The sequence below is a fragment of the Cibotium barometz genome, chromosome 43 (assembly GCF_041138505.1).
Source record: "Cibotium barometz isolate CiBa-2024 chromosome 43, ASM4113850v1, whole genome shotgun sequence".
NCBI classification, from domain to species: Eukaryota; Viridiplantae; Streptophyta; class Polypodiopsida; order Cyatheales; family Cibotiaceae; genus Cibotium; species Cibotium barometz.
Window position 1 is genome coordinate 36,005,984 of NC_141088.1, and position 17,497 is coordinate 36,023,480.

Consider the following 17,497-nt stretch of genomic DNA (forward strand, 5'->3'; position numbering starts at 1 on the left):
GGAACCAGCAGTTTGCAGATATGAGCATGAACAAAAAGGAGACAATGCACAGTACCTTAGACTTTTCAAGAAGAAGCGATGGCAGAACTGAATAGTTAGGCGGCCTGAAGGGGGGAAATGCGAACTCAAGATCGTGAAGAGCTGTGTGATATACTCAGGATTGTTGTAGGGGGCGGCGGCGGCAGCTGTAATCAGGGCGTGAGCAGACTGTTGTAGAGATAGACAGCTGTAGCAGTCGGGCTGCAACGTCAAAAACAGGTCGGCCAGGAGCTGTGTATGAGCCTGAACACGTACAGGCTTCCGTAGCAGCTGCTGGAAAACAGGTCGGCAGCAAGAAAGTGGCCGAACAGCAACTGAGCAGACCCGGCCTGAACTGGATGTGAGTAGGCTGGTCCTAACAGCTGAGCGCAGCTTAGGGAGATGGTGGCCTGAAGCTATGGCGGGCAACACAGGACAAGAGCAGCCTGCTCTGATACCATGTAGAAAATATGAAAGCAAGAGCAAAACTAGAAATGAAACAAGAACAAAATGAAAGACAAAGAGTTACCTTGAGATGAGTGTAGACAAGACACAAGATTGATTTTTCATTGATGTGACACCTACAATTTATAGGTGAGAAGTACAAGATTGAGTAGACTCACTTATGGGATAAATGTAGAGGTGCCACATGGCACTAGACTCAAGACACAAAGACTGAACTGAAACTAGACTAGAGAAATAGTACACCTAGTGTGCACTTATTTCCAACAATTACAGGTGGTCATAGGGGCATAAATTCGACTCTGGAGAAATTGGAACGGCAATATTATTGGCCAAAGATGAGGCGAGATGTGTTTACATATGTACAACGCTATGAGATTTGTCAAAAGGTGAAAGCTCCTCGTGGAAAGAAGATAGGGTTGTTATAGCCCTTGCCAATTCCTGAGGGTCCTTTCCAAGATATTTCGATGGACTTTGTCACGAATCTGCCTCCCAGTCCAAGTAAGCGTAATACGCAGTGCTTAACTATTGTTGATAGATTTAGCAAATTTGTTATGCTTATTCCTTGCAGGGCCAATGTGACCGCTGAGGATGTTGCCCAGTTGTTCATTCGGCATTGGTACCCGATCGGTGGGATTCCTAGGACCATAGTGTCAAACCGAGATGCCAAGTTTACTAGTCATTTTTGGAGTGCATTGTTTGATAACTTTGGTACTGAATTGAATTTTTCCAGTGCATTCCACCCACAGACGGACGGCCAGACAGAGATATACAACCAGTTGGCCTTTGATGTGCTGAAGTGTTATGTCCACGATCAGCAAGGTAAGTGGGAATCTTATTTGCCTTTAGTTCAAGCCGTTTTGAATGATTCTTTTTCTTCAGCTATTGGCAGGACTCCATATGAGGCAGCATTTGGAAGACCTTTCCAGTCATTGTTGACCAGGACCTTGTCTTCAGTACCTGAAGCGAACAGAGTGACGGAGTCTTACCAGGAGATCTTAGAGTCAGTTAAAAACAGGTTGGCCAAAGCGCAAGAGGCCTACACTCGACAGGCCAATAAAGACCGAAGGGATATGAAGTTTTCGGAAGGGGATTGGGTTTATCTTTGGATTATGAAGCAAAGGTTGAAACAGAGTGACGGAGTCTTACCAGGAGATCTTAGAGTCAGTTAGAGACAGGTTGGCCAAAGCGCAAGAGGCCTACACTCGACAGGCCAATAAAGACCGAAGGGATATGAAGTTTTTGGAAGGGGATTGGGTTTATCTTCAGATTATGAAGCAAAGGTTGAAACAGGTGGGCAAGCGATGCCCAAAGGTGTCTTTCAGGAGCTTCGGACCTTTTCCCATCAGGAAAAAGATTAATGAGATGTCTATGCAGTTAAAGCTACCTCCGAGTTGGACTATGCACGATGTGTTCACGTCAGTTGGTTAAAGCCATATACAGGTCCTATCCCTTCAGAAGTCAAAGACGAAGCGCAACCAGATATTGTTGATGAAGCAGAAGTTATGGTTCCAGAATAGATCCTTCTGCACTGTTTCAAGCATGGCTCAGGCCGAAGACTAAGACAGTTCGTCACGAAGTTTTAGGACCGAGGGACCCACGAAGCGGTATGGCTCGACAAAGAGTTTTTCGAAGACTATCCGGCATTATTGACGGATTATTTGAAGGCTATGCAGCTTCCGTCAAGTTAAGTAGAAGGGAATGTCACGTGCATCCCGCACTTGGATGCCACGTCGACATATCTGTACAGAAGGTGCAGGACCTGGGATGGTAAACTGGTCCCATGTGAGCCCAGTTCGGGACGAGACAGCCAGGGATCCATCCCAGTCATCCAAGGTCAGGTGTGCATTGTCCTGCACAGGAGTCCAAGGTCACGTGTGCACTGTCCTGCACATGAAATAGTGCCAGTCCGCGCTGTGAGTCTCCCTCTGGAATGATGACAGTGATTCTGTGTATCTGGTATGGTACCGGATGCCAAATCATTGTGTAGATAGTTAGGGTTTGCTTTTAGGAATAGGGGCCAGTCCATAGGGATACCCCAAGACTTAGTGTGAGCATGGGGATAGTGTGAAACTAACCCCATGAGGGCCAGGAAGGCCTTGGCTGAACCCATCAGCCATGGAGGGGTTGTAGGACAGCCCTAGGGGCATGCCAAGGGTAGCCGACAGGACATGAAGCTTTTATAGGGCTGTAGGGCAAGTTTGGGGCAGGAAATACAGGCTGCCGAGTCCCCAAGGCAATCTAGATTCAGTGCCCAGCCCATCTAGAATCATGCGCATGATACCCAACCAGCCATGAAATGATGCGCAGCTTTTTATGTGATTTTTCCAGCATTTAATGCTGATTTACAGTCGTGGGCAGAAAAGTGAACTGGCCGCCTGGATAAGAGCTGGCCGACTGCTGTTTATAAGTAGTATAGGAGAGCCACAATTCATTTGTGTTATCTCATATTTCACCAAGAGCTAAGCTAGACAAGCCAATGAGTTGCTAAAGCAAAGGGGTCAAGGACTGCAGGTCAAGGGCAGAGATTTCTCAGCCAAGAAAGGTCAAGATTTATGTATTTTCTTTTCAGATTCACATCATTCTAATAAAGCAAATACACCATCCGTGGTGGGGGCCCTACAGAGGGTATTTGGGACCCAATACTGTGTCCTCTCTCTCTCTCTCTCTCTCTCTCTCTCTCTCTCTCTCTCGCATGAGTTGAGCAGATGGGCAGAGAGACAAGGGGTCCGAGCTCAGGGACAGGCCAGTTTCAGGAGGAGATTCTCTACTTTGGATCATATTTTTACCCTCAGGGCTATCATTGAGGAGGGCAGAGCACATGGGAGGAGGATCTACTGTGGCTTTGTGGATTTCCGCAAGGCCTTTGACACAGTGCCCAGAGCTAGACTGATGCGCAGGCTGCAAGACTTGGGGGTTCCATGTGAGCTCATTTGGGGTATTATGGCACTTTATGAGACAGTAGTTGGGCAGGTGCGGACTTCAGAGGGTCTCTCCCAGCCAGTACACTCCACTATAGGGGTGAAACAGGGCTGCCCGCTCTCTCCGACTCTTTTTGGACTATACATTGATGAGATCTCTGATTATATTGGGACACGAGGGGACAGAGGAGCCCAGTTGGCTGGCACTTGGATACCTCTGCTCTTATATGCTGATGATATTGTGCTTATAGCAGACTCACCAGAGGGTATACAGAGGCACTTGGATACTTTACATGCTCATGCAGAGGACAGTGGGCTCTCAGTTAACCTTGGTAAGACCAAGGTTATGGTGTTTAACCTTACAGCTCAGTGGGTCTGGAGATCAGCGCCTATTTTCACATATGGGCAGGAGAGAGTGGAGTATGTTGACTCATACACATATCTTGGAGTGGTGTTCACTGGGCCCACATTTTCCATGAGGGGGGCAGCAGAGGCCAGATTGACTAGAGGATATGTAGCACTAGGAGGTCTAGAGAGGATGTGCTCACAGGTACAGTTTCAGGAGCCACGCACTAAGCTGTGGCTTTTTGACACGTTGGTCACATCGGCTATGCTATATGGAGTACAGATCTGGGGGCCTAGCCTAGATCGTCACAGTGGATCAGGACGCACATACGATGGATGGAGATCGATGGAGAGACCACTTGTGTCCATGATCTCCAGGATGATTCGGGCTAAGGCCTCGGTACCCCATGAGATTATCCGAGCCGAGATGGGAGCACCACCGATCGTAGTAGAGGCTCTTGCCAGATGAGTGTCCTTCATTCATAGCACCTAGGAGCTTCCCCGGCACCGGTATGCACGACTTGCTTTAGAGTCCTCTCATCAGCTAGCCATGGAGGGAGACACTTCATGTTGGTATGCGCAGATAGCATCCTGGTTTGAGCTTCACGGGTTCAGCTTAGACAAACTTCCACCCTTCCAGTACTCTCTGGAGGCACCCTCTCTCACCTTGACACATTCTGAGATTAGTAGAGTCATCAGACAGGACCTCATTCAGTTGGACACTCGGAGGACATGGCTAGAGCCCTCACAGGAGTTGGGGACGAAGATGGCTTTCTATAGAGACCATCTTCTCCGCACCACTGAGGATGGCTTTATACTTAGACCGAGCTACATGGATACCCATCTGTCTCATGGATTGAGGTGCGCCATTGGGCAGATCCACACCTCCTCACATCAGTTAGAGATAGAGACAGGTAGATTTAGAGGCATACCTCCAGGGGACAGGATTTGTCAGATTTGTTGGATAGAGCCAGAGACGGAGGAGCACTACATCTGTCGCTGCACAGCATATTATGAGATTCGAGGGCACTACCATTGCCTTTATAGAGAGGGATTTGGACCACTGGCTAGAGTCATGGACTATTGTGATCAACGATGCTTGGGTTTTTATCTCCTGGAGATCTGCAGACTCAGAGAGTCCATCATCAGGAGCAGACGCCCGACTGGCAGGGAGTCCACACAGAGACAGATTACTAACTTCTTTAGAGGGACTACCCAGGAGGGGACAGCCGACAACCCAGCAGCGAGCACCCCGTGGGACTCTAGTTGAGAGAGCTATCCAGTTGGGCAAATCTAGACGCTCGAGGGTTCGTGGATCCTCACATCGGAGACAGTGCCTACACCGGAGGATTCAGAGCATCATTGCGAGGCATCGGGCTCGCCCGACCAGGCATCTCACTATGGCAGATATCCAGGCCATCCGACAGAGACCCATGCTAGAGCTCCTAGGATGATTACGACTCCAGCCATATACTGTTGTACTCACTGTCACTTTTGTACTCCCCCATATTCATGTATTCATGTATCCATGTACTCATGTATCCCATTTTGACTAGTAGCATTAGCTTCCCACTCTCCCTAGTTGCTGCTTCCGAATGCCCCCCCTACTGATGTATTGTGGGGCTAGATACTGCGTTAATTCCATTGTGAAAAGTGTGCTGATTTCTGAGCATTGAAGTTGCCGATCTTCTCCGAAGCTTGCGCATGTGACATTTCAGTCCATAAATCAGCATACAGCATCCTACTCTCTCCAGGCTAACTATTGAAGCTCCTCTTCCATTCTTAGCCAACATACGTGCAGTCCTGCAGCTATCTGGACTTGCATAAGTGGCCCCAAAGAGTCTTCTATAGAGCCCTTGGATTGGTGGATACTCAGCCAACGTACGGTCTTCCTCGTCCTTGCGTTGGGCAGTCATATTGCTTGTTCTCAAGCATTGTACAACAAGAATTAATATAAGCAAATACTCCTGCAGTGGGGAAATTGGGACCTAATACGGTGTCATCTACTTCTCTCTCTCTCTCTCTCTCTCTCTCTCTCTCTCTCTCCATGCATATAGCTTTGCATTCTCCTAGTAATAGAGCTCCATCCCCTGCACACCCAGATTCAGCTTTTTTATTCAGTACTTTTTCATTTTGTTGGGATGACAGAGGATACCCCATACATGTACTCCGATTTGTCTCATAGGCCGAGTTCGGTCTTTTGGAAGACGTTAATAAAATCTTTCTTTCTTTCTTTCTTTCTCTCTCTCTCTAGTCTGTGAATTGGCTGCTAAATATCTCACCACGTAAAGGTATAAAGAAGGCCATGTTTTGCGTTACCACGATCAACCTTGGTGCATGTAATAGTGCCAATTTAGCAGCGGGCAGCTGCTGCAGTCACAACGAGATGACCCCGCTCCTCCAGAGAGACCCGCCCAGAATGGAGGCCTAGCACAGGATCAGAGAGTATGAGCAATTTCTTAGGGGTGCAGGATACAGGTTTAGAGGGCCTTTGACTACCCATCCGCAGCGTGGAGGAGTGCTTGTTTGTGGACAATACAATAGCCTACCTCGCAGGTATAGAAGGGAAACCTTCAGTGTTTTGCAGCTGTAATTGATAATTTTAGCCTTGCCTTTGGGGCGAAAATCAAGTGGCACAAATTATGGATTCTCTAGGTGTGCTCTTCCCTCTCCTTGATTTGGTGACCAATGGAGGCATTCCCAGGGGAACCTCAGTATGCTACCTATGGTGCTAGGTTGGCACTGACATCACCCTAGAGCAGCAGATAGCCCCCCTCTTCTTGGGCATTCGGTGGAAGCTCTTAAATTGTAGCAAAGCTCGGCTTTCCCTGGCAGGTGGCCAACCAGAGCCTCCTTGCCATCATGTGGTACATCATGTCTTGTTGGCCCTTCTTGCACTCATGCATAGGGTAGACCATAGGTGCAACGGCTTATCCACAACTTCCCATAGGCAAGAAGAAATGGTCCCACACCATCTGGTCTAAGGTGGCATGAAATGTCATCATTTAGCTACCCCATAAGGGTGGTAGGCATTATTGACCTGTTAATTCAGTGCACAGTGCTCCTGGGCAGACTTATTATCTGCAGTCTTAACCTGGGGGGAGCTGTGGAAAGATTTCCTGCTCTCTAGCATCGTCAATCGCACCCTTACCCATAGTGGCCAACTGTGAGAGCACTTTATATGAGCCTTCCATCTCATCACCTTATTTAGAGCATTGATTTGGATCTCTTGGACATTTCTTTTCACCTCACACAAGCTTCTCTTCCTGATCCCATAATGAGGTCTGATTGCTTGTATTCTCATTGGTAAGAGGAAACGGAGATGAGAAGTTACCGGCAGGTGGGTAAAATGATGTTCTTGCAAAGCACTTTGTTTTACCTGCATTGCTCTTGGAACCCACCCACGGTCTCATCGTAGAATTCTATAACTTGAAATCTGTCTGAAGGTTGGGAGCTCCTGCCTCCAAGATAAGCATAGTGTCTTCTGCAAGTTAGCTTCTTTTTCTAAAGCTGAGTACCCTCTTAATTGCATGTTGTCACTTGTGTAATTTTAGGGTGTTCTTGACTGTTCAAGTTTTGTGCTTTTTTTTGAGGATTTGATGAACACTGGAGTAAATGATCTCGTCTGCTGTTTCTATTAGGTTTAAAGTCGAGTTGAAGCATGCTTCCCAGCCACTTTTAGTAGGGTATACCCTGTCTCATGTGGGTAACTTTCTTCAACGACCGTCTCAAGGTAAGATAACTTGGTCTTATTGGCACTAGTATGCTGCATATATATGGGGAAATAGTGGTACACAATTGTTATCAACATGTAACTGCCAACCCTATCCTCATAGCACCAATGTTCACCAGAAGCTCATTGGTGTAGAGCAAAGGCGAAGAGAGTAATGGTGCCTCCAGAGGTCTGTATTCTGCACAGAGGACTTAAGGGCTGCCTATGGAGGGGAGCTTTCCGGCTTCCATCTATCCTATGCGGTCTTGAGAATGCATTGTTGGCCGTACAGCTCAGAGAGAGTATTGGCACACGGATTTCTGCTTTCAAGGTACAGCCAGCAAGTCATTCTTGGCAGCATGTTTTGATTGTTTTTTACAATGCTCTGGCTCTAGAACCTGTGTCTTGGATCTTGAAATAGGTGCAGGAAGCCTTGACATCGGGAGCATACAACACCTATCACTCTTACGAACGGCTTGAGCTTCTTGGAGACAGCTTTTTAACTCTAATGGCTGCGACTGCACTATACATCAAAGATCCATCAATGGACAAGGATGCCTTGTCTTGCTCTCTGCATAGCCTTGTGGAGAACAAGCAACTGTTTCGCTGTGCAGAAGCTTGCGGTCTGGCTTCTTATGTGTTCAATGAGCCTTTTCAAGTAAGGGAATGGATCCCGCCAGGACCAGTACCTGACTGTCTGAAACCGAGTGAAAAAAGGGTTCAGTTGGGACTCTTAAGGAGGCAAAGGATCTCCTGGAGAACACTGGCAGATGTTGTGGAGGCAATTGTTGGGTCTTATGCCCTGCATGGAAACATCAGTGATGCTCTGAAAGCCATGTCATGGTTGAAGATCACAATCGATTATCCTGAGTCTGCTGCAGAAGTGGCACTTGCGCAGTCCGTAAATACAGCTGCAGAAGTGAATTTTCCAGCTCCATGCAAAATAGGTGATCTGGAGAGACAACTCAAATATCACTTCAAAAATCATGATCTTATATCACTGGCCCTTTGCTACCACTCTGAAGATTTGGAAGGTGGATTACATTTCTCCAGACTGGCCTATCTTGGGGACTGTATCCTTTCACACTACGTGGCAAGGCATCTTATCACAATGCATCCATCCTTGGATGTGGGCACCATAAATGAGATGAAGCAATCTGTTATCAACAAGGAGAATTTGGCATGTGCTGCTGCAAGGAACAAACTGCATCTTTTCCTTACTGGCATTTCCTTTTCTCTTAGAGAGAGCTTCTCAGTGTATACGGCAACACTAGAGAAGGAAACCAAAGGTGGCAAAATGCCTTCTGCATATGGATTTACTGGACTGTGTGCACCCAAGGTTTGTACAGATGAGATTTTGTATTTTGAAGGGAACTCTCTCTATCTCTCTCTTTCTCTATACACACACTCTCTTTTTTTTTTCTTCTTCTTCTTTTTTTTTTTTTGGGGTAAAAGCACTATGTTAAAAAGGAAGCCCTGAAGGCGAGGGAAAACTTCCTAGGGTGATACAAGTTAAAAAGAGTGAAAAAATAAAGCCAACCAGCCATCATCAATCTAATGCATATGGATGTTGTCAAACAAAGATTGACGCAAGGATTTATGAAAGTAGTGATAGCGTGCAATCCTTATGGAATGAAAAACCAACTGATTTCTTGCATGCCACATTGTCCACAAAGTCCAATATCTAGTCCAAATTAGAAAGGGCCGTGCATGATCCAATCTAGAAGGCCACCTGCCAAAAAGCCAAAAGAATCTAGAGAAGGAATACCCTAGGAATTTGAGTTTAAGAGGATGTGAAATTTGCTGAAGGAAACTTTTGGTCTCTAGACAAGACCAAAGAAGATGAATCATTGTTTCCTTTATGCAACTACAAGAAAGGCATTTCAGCAGCTATGCATCTTTTTTCAAGAAATTCTCCAACTGGGAGAACTCCCAACAAACATCGCGATAAAAATAATCTAGATTTGAGTGGCAATTTACTATGCCATAATTTCTTCAGGTTTTGTTTCTACCAATGAGCTATCTTAGTGAGGAGCCAGATCTTATTAACTCGATCAACAAACCAAGGTACAGGAATAATCAACCTATAGATCAAAGTAGCTGAAACTTGAGAGAAAGAGAAAGTAGGATAAGGTCCAGGATCTACCCTATGGAAAATCCCATCGTCTGTTCTTTTACCATCCGGAACAACTGTAAGAGGAGTAAAAGACTGCAATTGTTCCTGTAACATGCACCATAAAGGTCTATAGTGCATTCCCAGCTGCCCACAGCTTTGAGCTCGAGAAAAGGACAGAACATTTCCTTTAGCATCAACATCTTGGCAAACCTGAATGCCTTTTGTAGAAAGAAAGTAAACTCGCCGTGGGGAACGGAGAGCCAAAGAAGCAGGGAATGCGCGGCTCCAAAAGACACTTTCTTGTCTCAAGGTATTGCGAGTCTCAAGAGGTCTACCCGACCACTGAATATATTGCAGAACAAGCTTCCAGTTTGCAATAAGATGAGAGACATAGGGCATCTAGAAATCTTACCCTTCACACATCCAAATAAAAGTTTCTAGTGAGTTAGCTGCCATTTGCCAAGAAGGGAAGGATGACAAGTATGGGAGACCATATGTGGAGAGAGGGGATGATGACAGTCATCTAGGGTAAAAGGTTGGAATCCCGTCATCAAGTTTAGCAGAAGGGGATGCCATGTGCATGCACATGGACATGCTTAATCCCTGATTTGCAGTAGATATAGATTAGATTAATCATTAAGGCACAAGCCAGGCTCAGATAATTGTAGCAGAAGCCCAATTTGATGAGGACCCTATCGACCAGATGTCGAAGGTCGTGTGTGATTTCTTGGTCCATTGAAGCTGGCCGACAGGGTCTTGATCAAATCGGGCTTTTGCTACGATTATATGAGCTTGTCTTGTGTCTTAATCTAATCTTTATCTATTGCAAATCAAGGATTAGCTTGGGATTAAGCATGTCCATGTGCATGTGCATGACAACATTTAATCTAATCTTTATCTGTTGCAAATCAAGGATTAGCCTGGGATTAAGCATGTTCATGTGCATGCACATGACATCATTTGATTGGTTAGGATTTGCCTATGATGATACCGAACAGGTTATGTTTGGTATGGGTGTATCAACCCAAGTTTCCCTTGAGAATTATATATTGAAGATGTAGTTCTAGGTGCAGATAGCCCTAGAAATAATTGACCTACTGGATAGCCAATTACAGAGCTCTGCATTTGGTAGTGATATGGTACACACACACACACACACCCACACACGGCTCAGTATACCCATGGTATCATTCTATCACTCATGGTCTTATAGACCCTTGGGGTCTTTTGTAGACGTTTATATATATATTTTTTCCCGGGAAAAAGATTCTATTAGTTACCGATAAAACAACCATGAAGGCTAAATGCAAACTTGTCCCCAAATGGGAAGCGGGAGTCAAGATACATAAAAGGGGAGGATGCTCTTCCCCTTCGGCTGGCCGCTCTGGGAGGAGGAGGCTATCTCATACAATGGATGGAGGGGGAAACAACCACACAGGTGGTCTGTAGTGCCAGGTGGGCTTTCCACCACTATCAGTAAGAAATGGTCAAGGACGCCAGATCCTCGAAAGGTCTCGTGGCGCTTCCGCATACGGTCTGAGTCACCCTGCATCTTCCTCCACTGACCATGGAGGGAATGAATAATACCAAGCTAGATGCTTCGGATGGACTCTGCTAGCGGGGTGCGGGCCTTCAATGGCTTTGTTACGATGAGTTCTGCAGATGTGCCATGCAGCAATAGTGTTGTAAATCTCCCATCTTTGGCATTGTAGGTGAGAGACATGAAGGGCTAGTCCCCCACCCTCCTCATATGGCATGATGACGACCGCAACCTCCGTGAACCAAGCGACAGTGTCCCACCTAACAATACGGGGGGGAGTGAAAATGCATAGCATAGTTGTCTGCGAAACTAGTCCCGCTCATTAGGTACGTAAAAAACGGTATGGTACGAAACTACGCAAGCGAAACTAATGCAAAACTGTTTTTTTTAATGGCCGTTTTTTTTTGGGTTATTTTTTTTTATGCTTGTTTTGTTTTACTGTTTTTTATTGCCGTTTGGGCAATGGGGACTTTCTACCTTGCCACCTACTCTCAACTTTGTGTCTTTAAATGTGTACAAATATCTATTTTTCAAGTGCTTTTTAAAGTTGATCGTACCTCTATCGAACTTATTTTTCCGAAAAATAAAGTCTCGTACCGGTACCGTTTTTCGTACCTTCATACCTTACAACTATGATGCATAGGATCCAAAACCACTCCTGGGGTTGGCCACACCTCGGACATAACGCTGGTCTACCCCCAATGGCCAACCAAGTGCCCACCACCAAGCTCCTATGTGCCAACTGCCACATGAAGAGAGTGATCTTATGTGGCCGAAAACTATCCCACCACCACTTCTAGAAATTTGAGAGACTGTGGTGGGAGGCCCTGGGATTGCCAATGTCTTGCTACGGCTAGAGTGCCTTATCCTCTGGCATTTGATCCTACGGCCAAGCCATGCAGTATATGCAAAAAAGGGGGTGCCAAGCAGCCTCCTCACTATCCTCTGGATCATGCCAGGTCCAACTGGCGATGCATGAGAGGCCGGCCCTTCCAAATCCATAATCGCCAAAGTCTCTCTCTGGCCACCTGGGCCGGTGGAGGGCTGATTTGCCACTCGTGTGCATGGAAACCAATCACCCTCACCCTCTACAAGGTGCATCCCCTGAAATCCTCCAAGGGGCTCTCCACTCTCTCTAGTCAGCCATGAGGTCGAATGGACGAGGTGAGTAAGGTGGAGCCATGCACTACTAGGGGAATATCATGTCTGGTGAACACTCCCAACCACTACGAGGGAGGAGGGTCCAGTATCGGGGCCAACCACTTTGGAGGGATGGTGGAGTCGATGTCGAGCCTAAGACTGTCCTTGCCATGGATCCTAGTTAGGCTCTCCTAGGCCTCAGGGGGTAGCTATTTGAATGTGAGCCAATATCCAAGTGACCTAGCAGGGCCCGTGCTCAAAGCTGGGCCGGTGCTCAAAGCTCCCCATGATACATGTAGGCAAGCCCCGGCCAAGCATGTGACCACTAGGCAAACGTACTATGGGGATCCAGATCAAAGGCTATGAGAGATGCTCCTTGGAGGCTATTGGATCTAATTGCCTAAGACGATCCCAAGCACACAAGAGACTAGCTGCAAATCAGTCCTCAAACGCTGGGCTAAAGCCACATGCCTGGCCTGAGATGATCCCAAGCACCCAAGAGACTGGTTGCAAATCTGTCCTCGAATGCTGGGCTAAAGCCACGAGCCCACATCTCTGTGAAAATTCATCTCGTGCTCGAGGCCAAGGGACTCCCAAGATCGGGATGCAGGCGGAGATCCTAGCCAGGAGGAAGTCTTTCCAAGGCTCACCACCTGGAAGACCTCAAATAATCAACTTGCCCAAAAGGGCACGGCTCTGAATGGAGGGGTCGATGGTGCCTAGGGCCCCTCTGTGTCGCGGTTGAATGATCACTCTTCAGGCCACCTTGGCCCGAGCGGGCCTTCCGTCGCTACCAGCCCCCAGAAAGTTGCGGATCAAATGGTTAACCTGACTAATACAGGCCCTTGGGAAAGACCAACAGGAGGTGATGTACCACATGGTGGCAAGAAGAACCTGGTTCACCACCACAACCTGGCTAGCTAAGGAAAGCCTGGTAGAACTCTACTATAGTAGCTTCTTTCGAATACTCAAAAGAAGAGGGGCTAACTGCTGCTCGAGGGAGATATCAATGCCAACCTGGCATCCTAGATAACGAATTGGAGTGCCCCTTGAGACCCACTGAAAAGCCTCAATTGGATGCCAAGTCGGGGGGTGATGAGTCAACCCAAAAACCGGGCAAAAGATCTCAATTGCCTCGGTGAATCTCTGGAGGTTCCCCTCGTCCCTCAACAGGTATGCTGCCGTGTCATTAGCGAACTTTGAATCAAGTAGCTCCTCTTGCGCGCGTATGGGAATACGTAGTCCCTGAAGCCCTGTCTCTTGGGCGGAAAGAAAACTGCTCATGGCCTTCGCGACAAACAGGAAGAGATAAGGCACTAGAGGGCAGCCCTGCCAGACTGAGCGAGAAAGTGGAAATCTGTCGCATCTAGCTCCCTGAATAAGAATCTGGCTGTGTGAAGCCAAGTAGAGTCTCGAAACACCTCGGACCCACTCCTTCAGAAAACCCATCCTGCACTTCGTCCCCTCCAAAAAGCCCCAATCAACTCTATCGTAGGCTTTCTCGAAATCCAGAAGGAGAACTATTAGATCCTATTGGCGTAGCCTAGCCGAAGCGGCCCCCTTCAAGAAGGTGAAGATGTTGTCTAGGATGCTCTGATCTTGAACAAAGTCGGTCTGTGTACCATGAATCAAGTCAGGGAGGAACGGCTGCAGTCTCTGGCCGATGGCCTTGGCCGGAATTTTGTAGGCAGTCCCTAGGAGAGTGATGAGTCTCCATTGCCGAATCTCCAATCTGTCACCACCTTCCTTGGGAATCAAGTGGATCAATCCCTCGGACAACCTCTCCAGCATGGCTCTCGTAACCATTGTGTCGTTGAATTCAGCTTTGAGGCTACCTTCCATGAGATCCCAGTGTCGGAGAAATAAGAAGACTAGAAGTCCGTCCTCACCCAGGCATTTGTCCCTAGGTAGTGCCGTCAAAGCCTCTGTTGGCTCCTTAGATGTGAAGGGGATCAGGAGGAAGGTCCGGAGAGCATGAGGGACCACCTCTCTCGTATGCCACCAGACTCGCTCAGGCGCATCCAGCGCCTGTGAGGATATGGGGTCACCCATGAGAAGAGAGCTGAAGAAATCTGTAGCAATGGCTCTCACATGTTGGGGGGGGCTATAACAATGGATCCATCCTGGTCTCACAACCTGCGGATACCATCTCCCGCAAGACCCATACTTAGCAGTATCATCACTGACAAATACATGCACGATGCTCCACATGTACAAATATTTCCATACACAAATATGAGTACATCCAAGACTATATGGTAAAGATCAGCATCCCAATCTTTTTCCAACCATACCAAAGTCAAAAGATACCATAAACGTGTTGGAATTAGGGTTAGGGTTTCAACAATGCACACACACAAGATAGAGAAGCTTTAGAGCACACAAACTCACTAGAATAGAATGAACAAATGTGTGCCAAATACAAAAGATAAGTACACACCCCAAAATGAGTAGATAAGAGGGTATACATTCGCACGGGGAAAAAACCTCGTAGTGAGGGAAAAAATGCCCCAGCGGTCCTAAGTGTGTTCACACACATCACTACCATATAATGCTACAAATCCCCCCTGGAGTGATGATGTGAACATGTACAGGGTATGGCCGATCAATCCTGAAAAGGCAGTAAGTCCAAAGTTTTACGAAAATCTTCGAACTTTTCAAGAGGAAGAGCCTTTGTGAATAAATCTGCCATGTTGTCATGTGTAGGCACATAGATCAAGCTGATCTTTGCTGATGCAGAGAGTCTTTCCCTGACATAGTGGTAATGCACCTCAATGTGCTTAGTGCGAGCATGAAACACTGGGTTCCTCGCAACTACTAATGCGCTCTGGCTATCAGTGAAAATGGTAGTACTAGACGATTGTCCAACACCCAAATCAGCCATAAGACGTCTAAGCCACACACACTCAACTGTAGCTGTAAAAGCTACCTTGTACTCAGCTTCACAATTGGAAGTGGCCTCTGTAGGCTGCTTCTTGCTGAGCCATGATATACATGAATCACCAAGGCAAAAGCAAAACCCACTAGCGGACACTCGTGTGTCATAACATCCAGCCCAATCTGAATCACTAAAAGCATGCAGCTGTGACTCACCCCCCTTTGGATAAAACAATCCAAAATACTGAGTGCCCTGCAAATAGCGAAAAACCCGCTTGACAGCCTGCCAATGCTTCGTACCTGGACTATGCATGAATCTGCTCAACTGTGAGACCGCATACTGTATATCTGGCCTCGTGTTGCATACATAAAGAAGGGATTCAGCAGCCTGCTGATACAAACTAGCATCAAAAGAGTCTCCTCCGTCTTGAAGACTAAGTTGAGTACCTGTCTCCATAGGTGTAGCCACAGGTTTACAGTCTTCAAGATTAAACCTCTTCAATAGCTTCTGTATATATTTAGACTACAGCATAACAATGCCATCATTGCGCTGCATAAACTAAATCCTCAAATAATAATGCAAGGGCTCCAAATCTGACATCTCAAACGATGACTACAAATCAGCCTTAAAGGCTGAAATCGGATCTATATTGGGTCCCGTGAGCAGCATGTCATCAACGTATAGAACGATGACAAAAAATGTGTCCTTACTCCTCTTCACATAGAGGGTACTCTCTGTTGGACTGTTGCAAAAATCATTTGCAACCAAGTATGCATGAATCTTCTCATACCATGCTCTAGGAGCGTGCTTAAGGCCATAAAGAGCCTTTTTCAACCTACATACTTTAGACTCTTCTCCTTTCACATCAAAACCAGGAGGCTACGATACATACACCTCCTCATGTAAATCACCATTCAAGAATGCAGTCTTTATGTCCAACTGATGTACATTCCACCCATGATGTGCTGCCAAAGCAATGAGACACCTAATGGTAGTCATACGAGATGTGGGTGCAAAGGTCTCATCATAATCAATGCCCTTTTGCTGGGCATACCCCTTTGCAACAAGTCTGGCCTTGTAGCGATCAATGCTACCATCTGCTTTGCGTTTTAACTTGTAAACCCACTTAGTACCAATGGCCTTCTTGCCATGCGGTAGATCTCTCAAATACCAGGTGTCATTCTTGAGTATAGAGTTATACTCATCCTGCATAGCATGCATCCAATGATCATCATCGTGTGCTTCCTCAAAGGAAACAAGTAGAAATGAGAACATGATCCACATGAGAATAATCTGCATGATGAGAATGTGCACGAGTTTTGCTAGGTAAAGGAGCTGCCAACTTGCTATCCCTCAATGTCTGCACAAGCCATTTTGGCATACGCCTAGATTCTTCTATGGTTGCTCTCTCCTCATCCACTACATCCTCAATAATTACCTCATCAAAAGGTTGATTTGTAGGCTGATTTTGCACCTGCAAAGGCTGAATTTCAGCACTTGGTTGAGCATTCAATTGCTCTACATATGGCTACCCTCCATTAAAGTAGGAGTGAATCAAACATGTCCTGTGAGCATACATTCTACTGTTTTTTGCATGAAAGCATGGGCTAAACTGAGTTTTCAACAAAAACAACATCTCTACTTACTAAAATCCGCTTTGAGGCCGGATGGTAGAGTCTATATCCCTTGCTTTCTGAACTGTATCCCACAAATATACATGTAACTGCCTTATCATCAAAAGCTTACTGCGTTGTTGCTCAGGCACGAGCATAAGCAAGACAACCAAAAACACGCAAATGAGCCACAGAAGGCTTCTTGCCATGCCAAGCTTCATAAGGAGTTTTAGATTGCAAGGCCTTAGTAGGGCATTTGTTCACAACACAGTTTGCGCACATAGTTGCCTCTAACCAAAAACCATGAGGTAAATCTTGGGCTTTCACCATACATCGTGCCATCTCCATGAGAGACCTGTTCTTCCTCTCAGTCATACCATTTTGATGAGGTGTGTATGGCACTGTACATTGATGCCTTATGTCTTTTTCAGCCATGTATGCATGAAATTCCTTGGACATATACTCTCCCCCTCGATCTGAACGAAGGGTGCCAACTTTACATTCACATGCATATTCAGCCATGGATACGAAGTGCTTAAAGCACATAAAAACCTTTGACTTCTGCTTTAATAGATACACCAAGCTATATCTGGAGTAATCATCAATAAAAGTGATGAAGTAGAGATATCCCCCAACAGATGGTGTCCTCGTAGGACCACATACATCACTAGGTATAAGCTGTAATTTCTTAACAGCTCTCATAGATCCATCCTTTGGAAATGATGCCCGATGCATTTTACCAAGAATACACC

General features: G+C 46.4%; 1 protein-coding gene across 5 annotated transcripts in view; it reads left to right on the forward strand.

Moving 5' to 3' along the window:
- LOC147613873 (endoribonuclease Dicer homolog 1-like) overlaps positions 1-17,497 on the forward strand; it is an 87,953-nt gene that overhangs the window by 62,305 nt on the left and 8,151 nt on the right. For all 5 annotated transcript variants that reach the window (XR_015263277.1, XM_086781855.1, XM_086781854.1 and 2 more), the window contains exons 3-5: positions 7,388-7,479; positions 7,599-7,789; positions 7,880-8,797. Coding sequence is in view for 4 of the 5 variants with exons in the window: in XM_086781855.1 (XP_086637981.1) it covers positions 7,388-7,479; positions 7,599-7,789; positions 7,880-8,797 (1,201 nt within the window). In the remaining variant the exon portion in view is untranslated. The remainder of the gene's footprint in view (positions 1-7,387; positions 7,480-7,598; positions 7,790-7,879; positions 8,798-17,497) is intronic.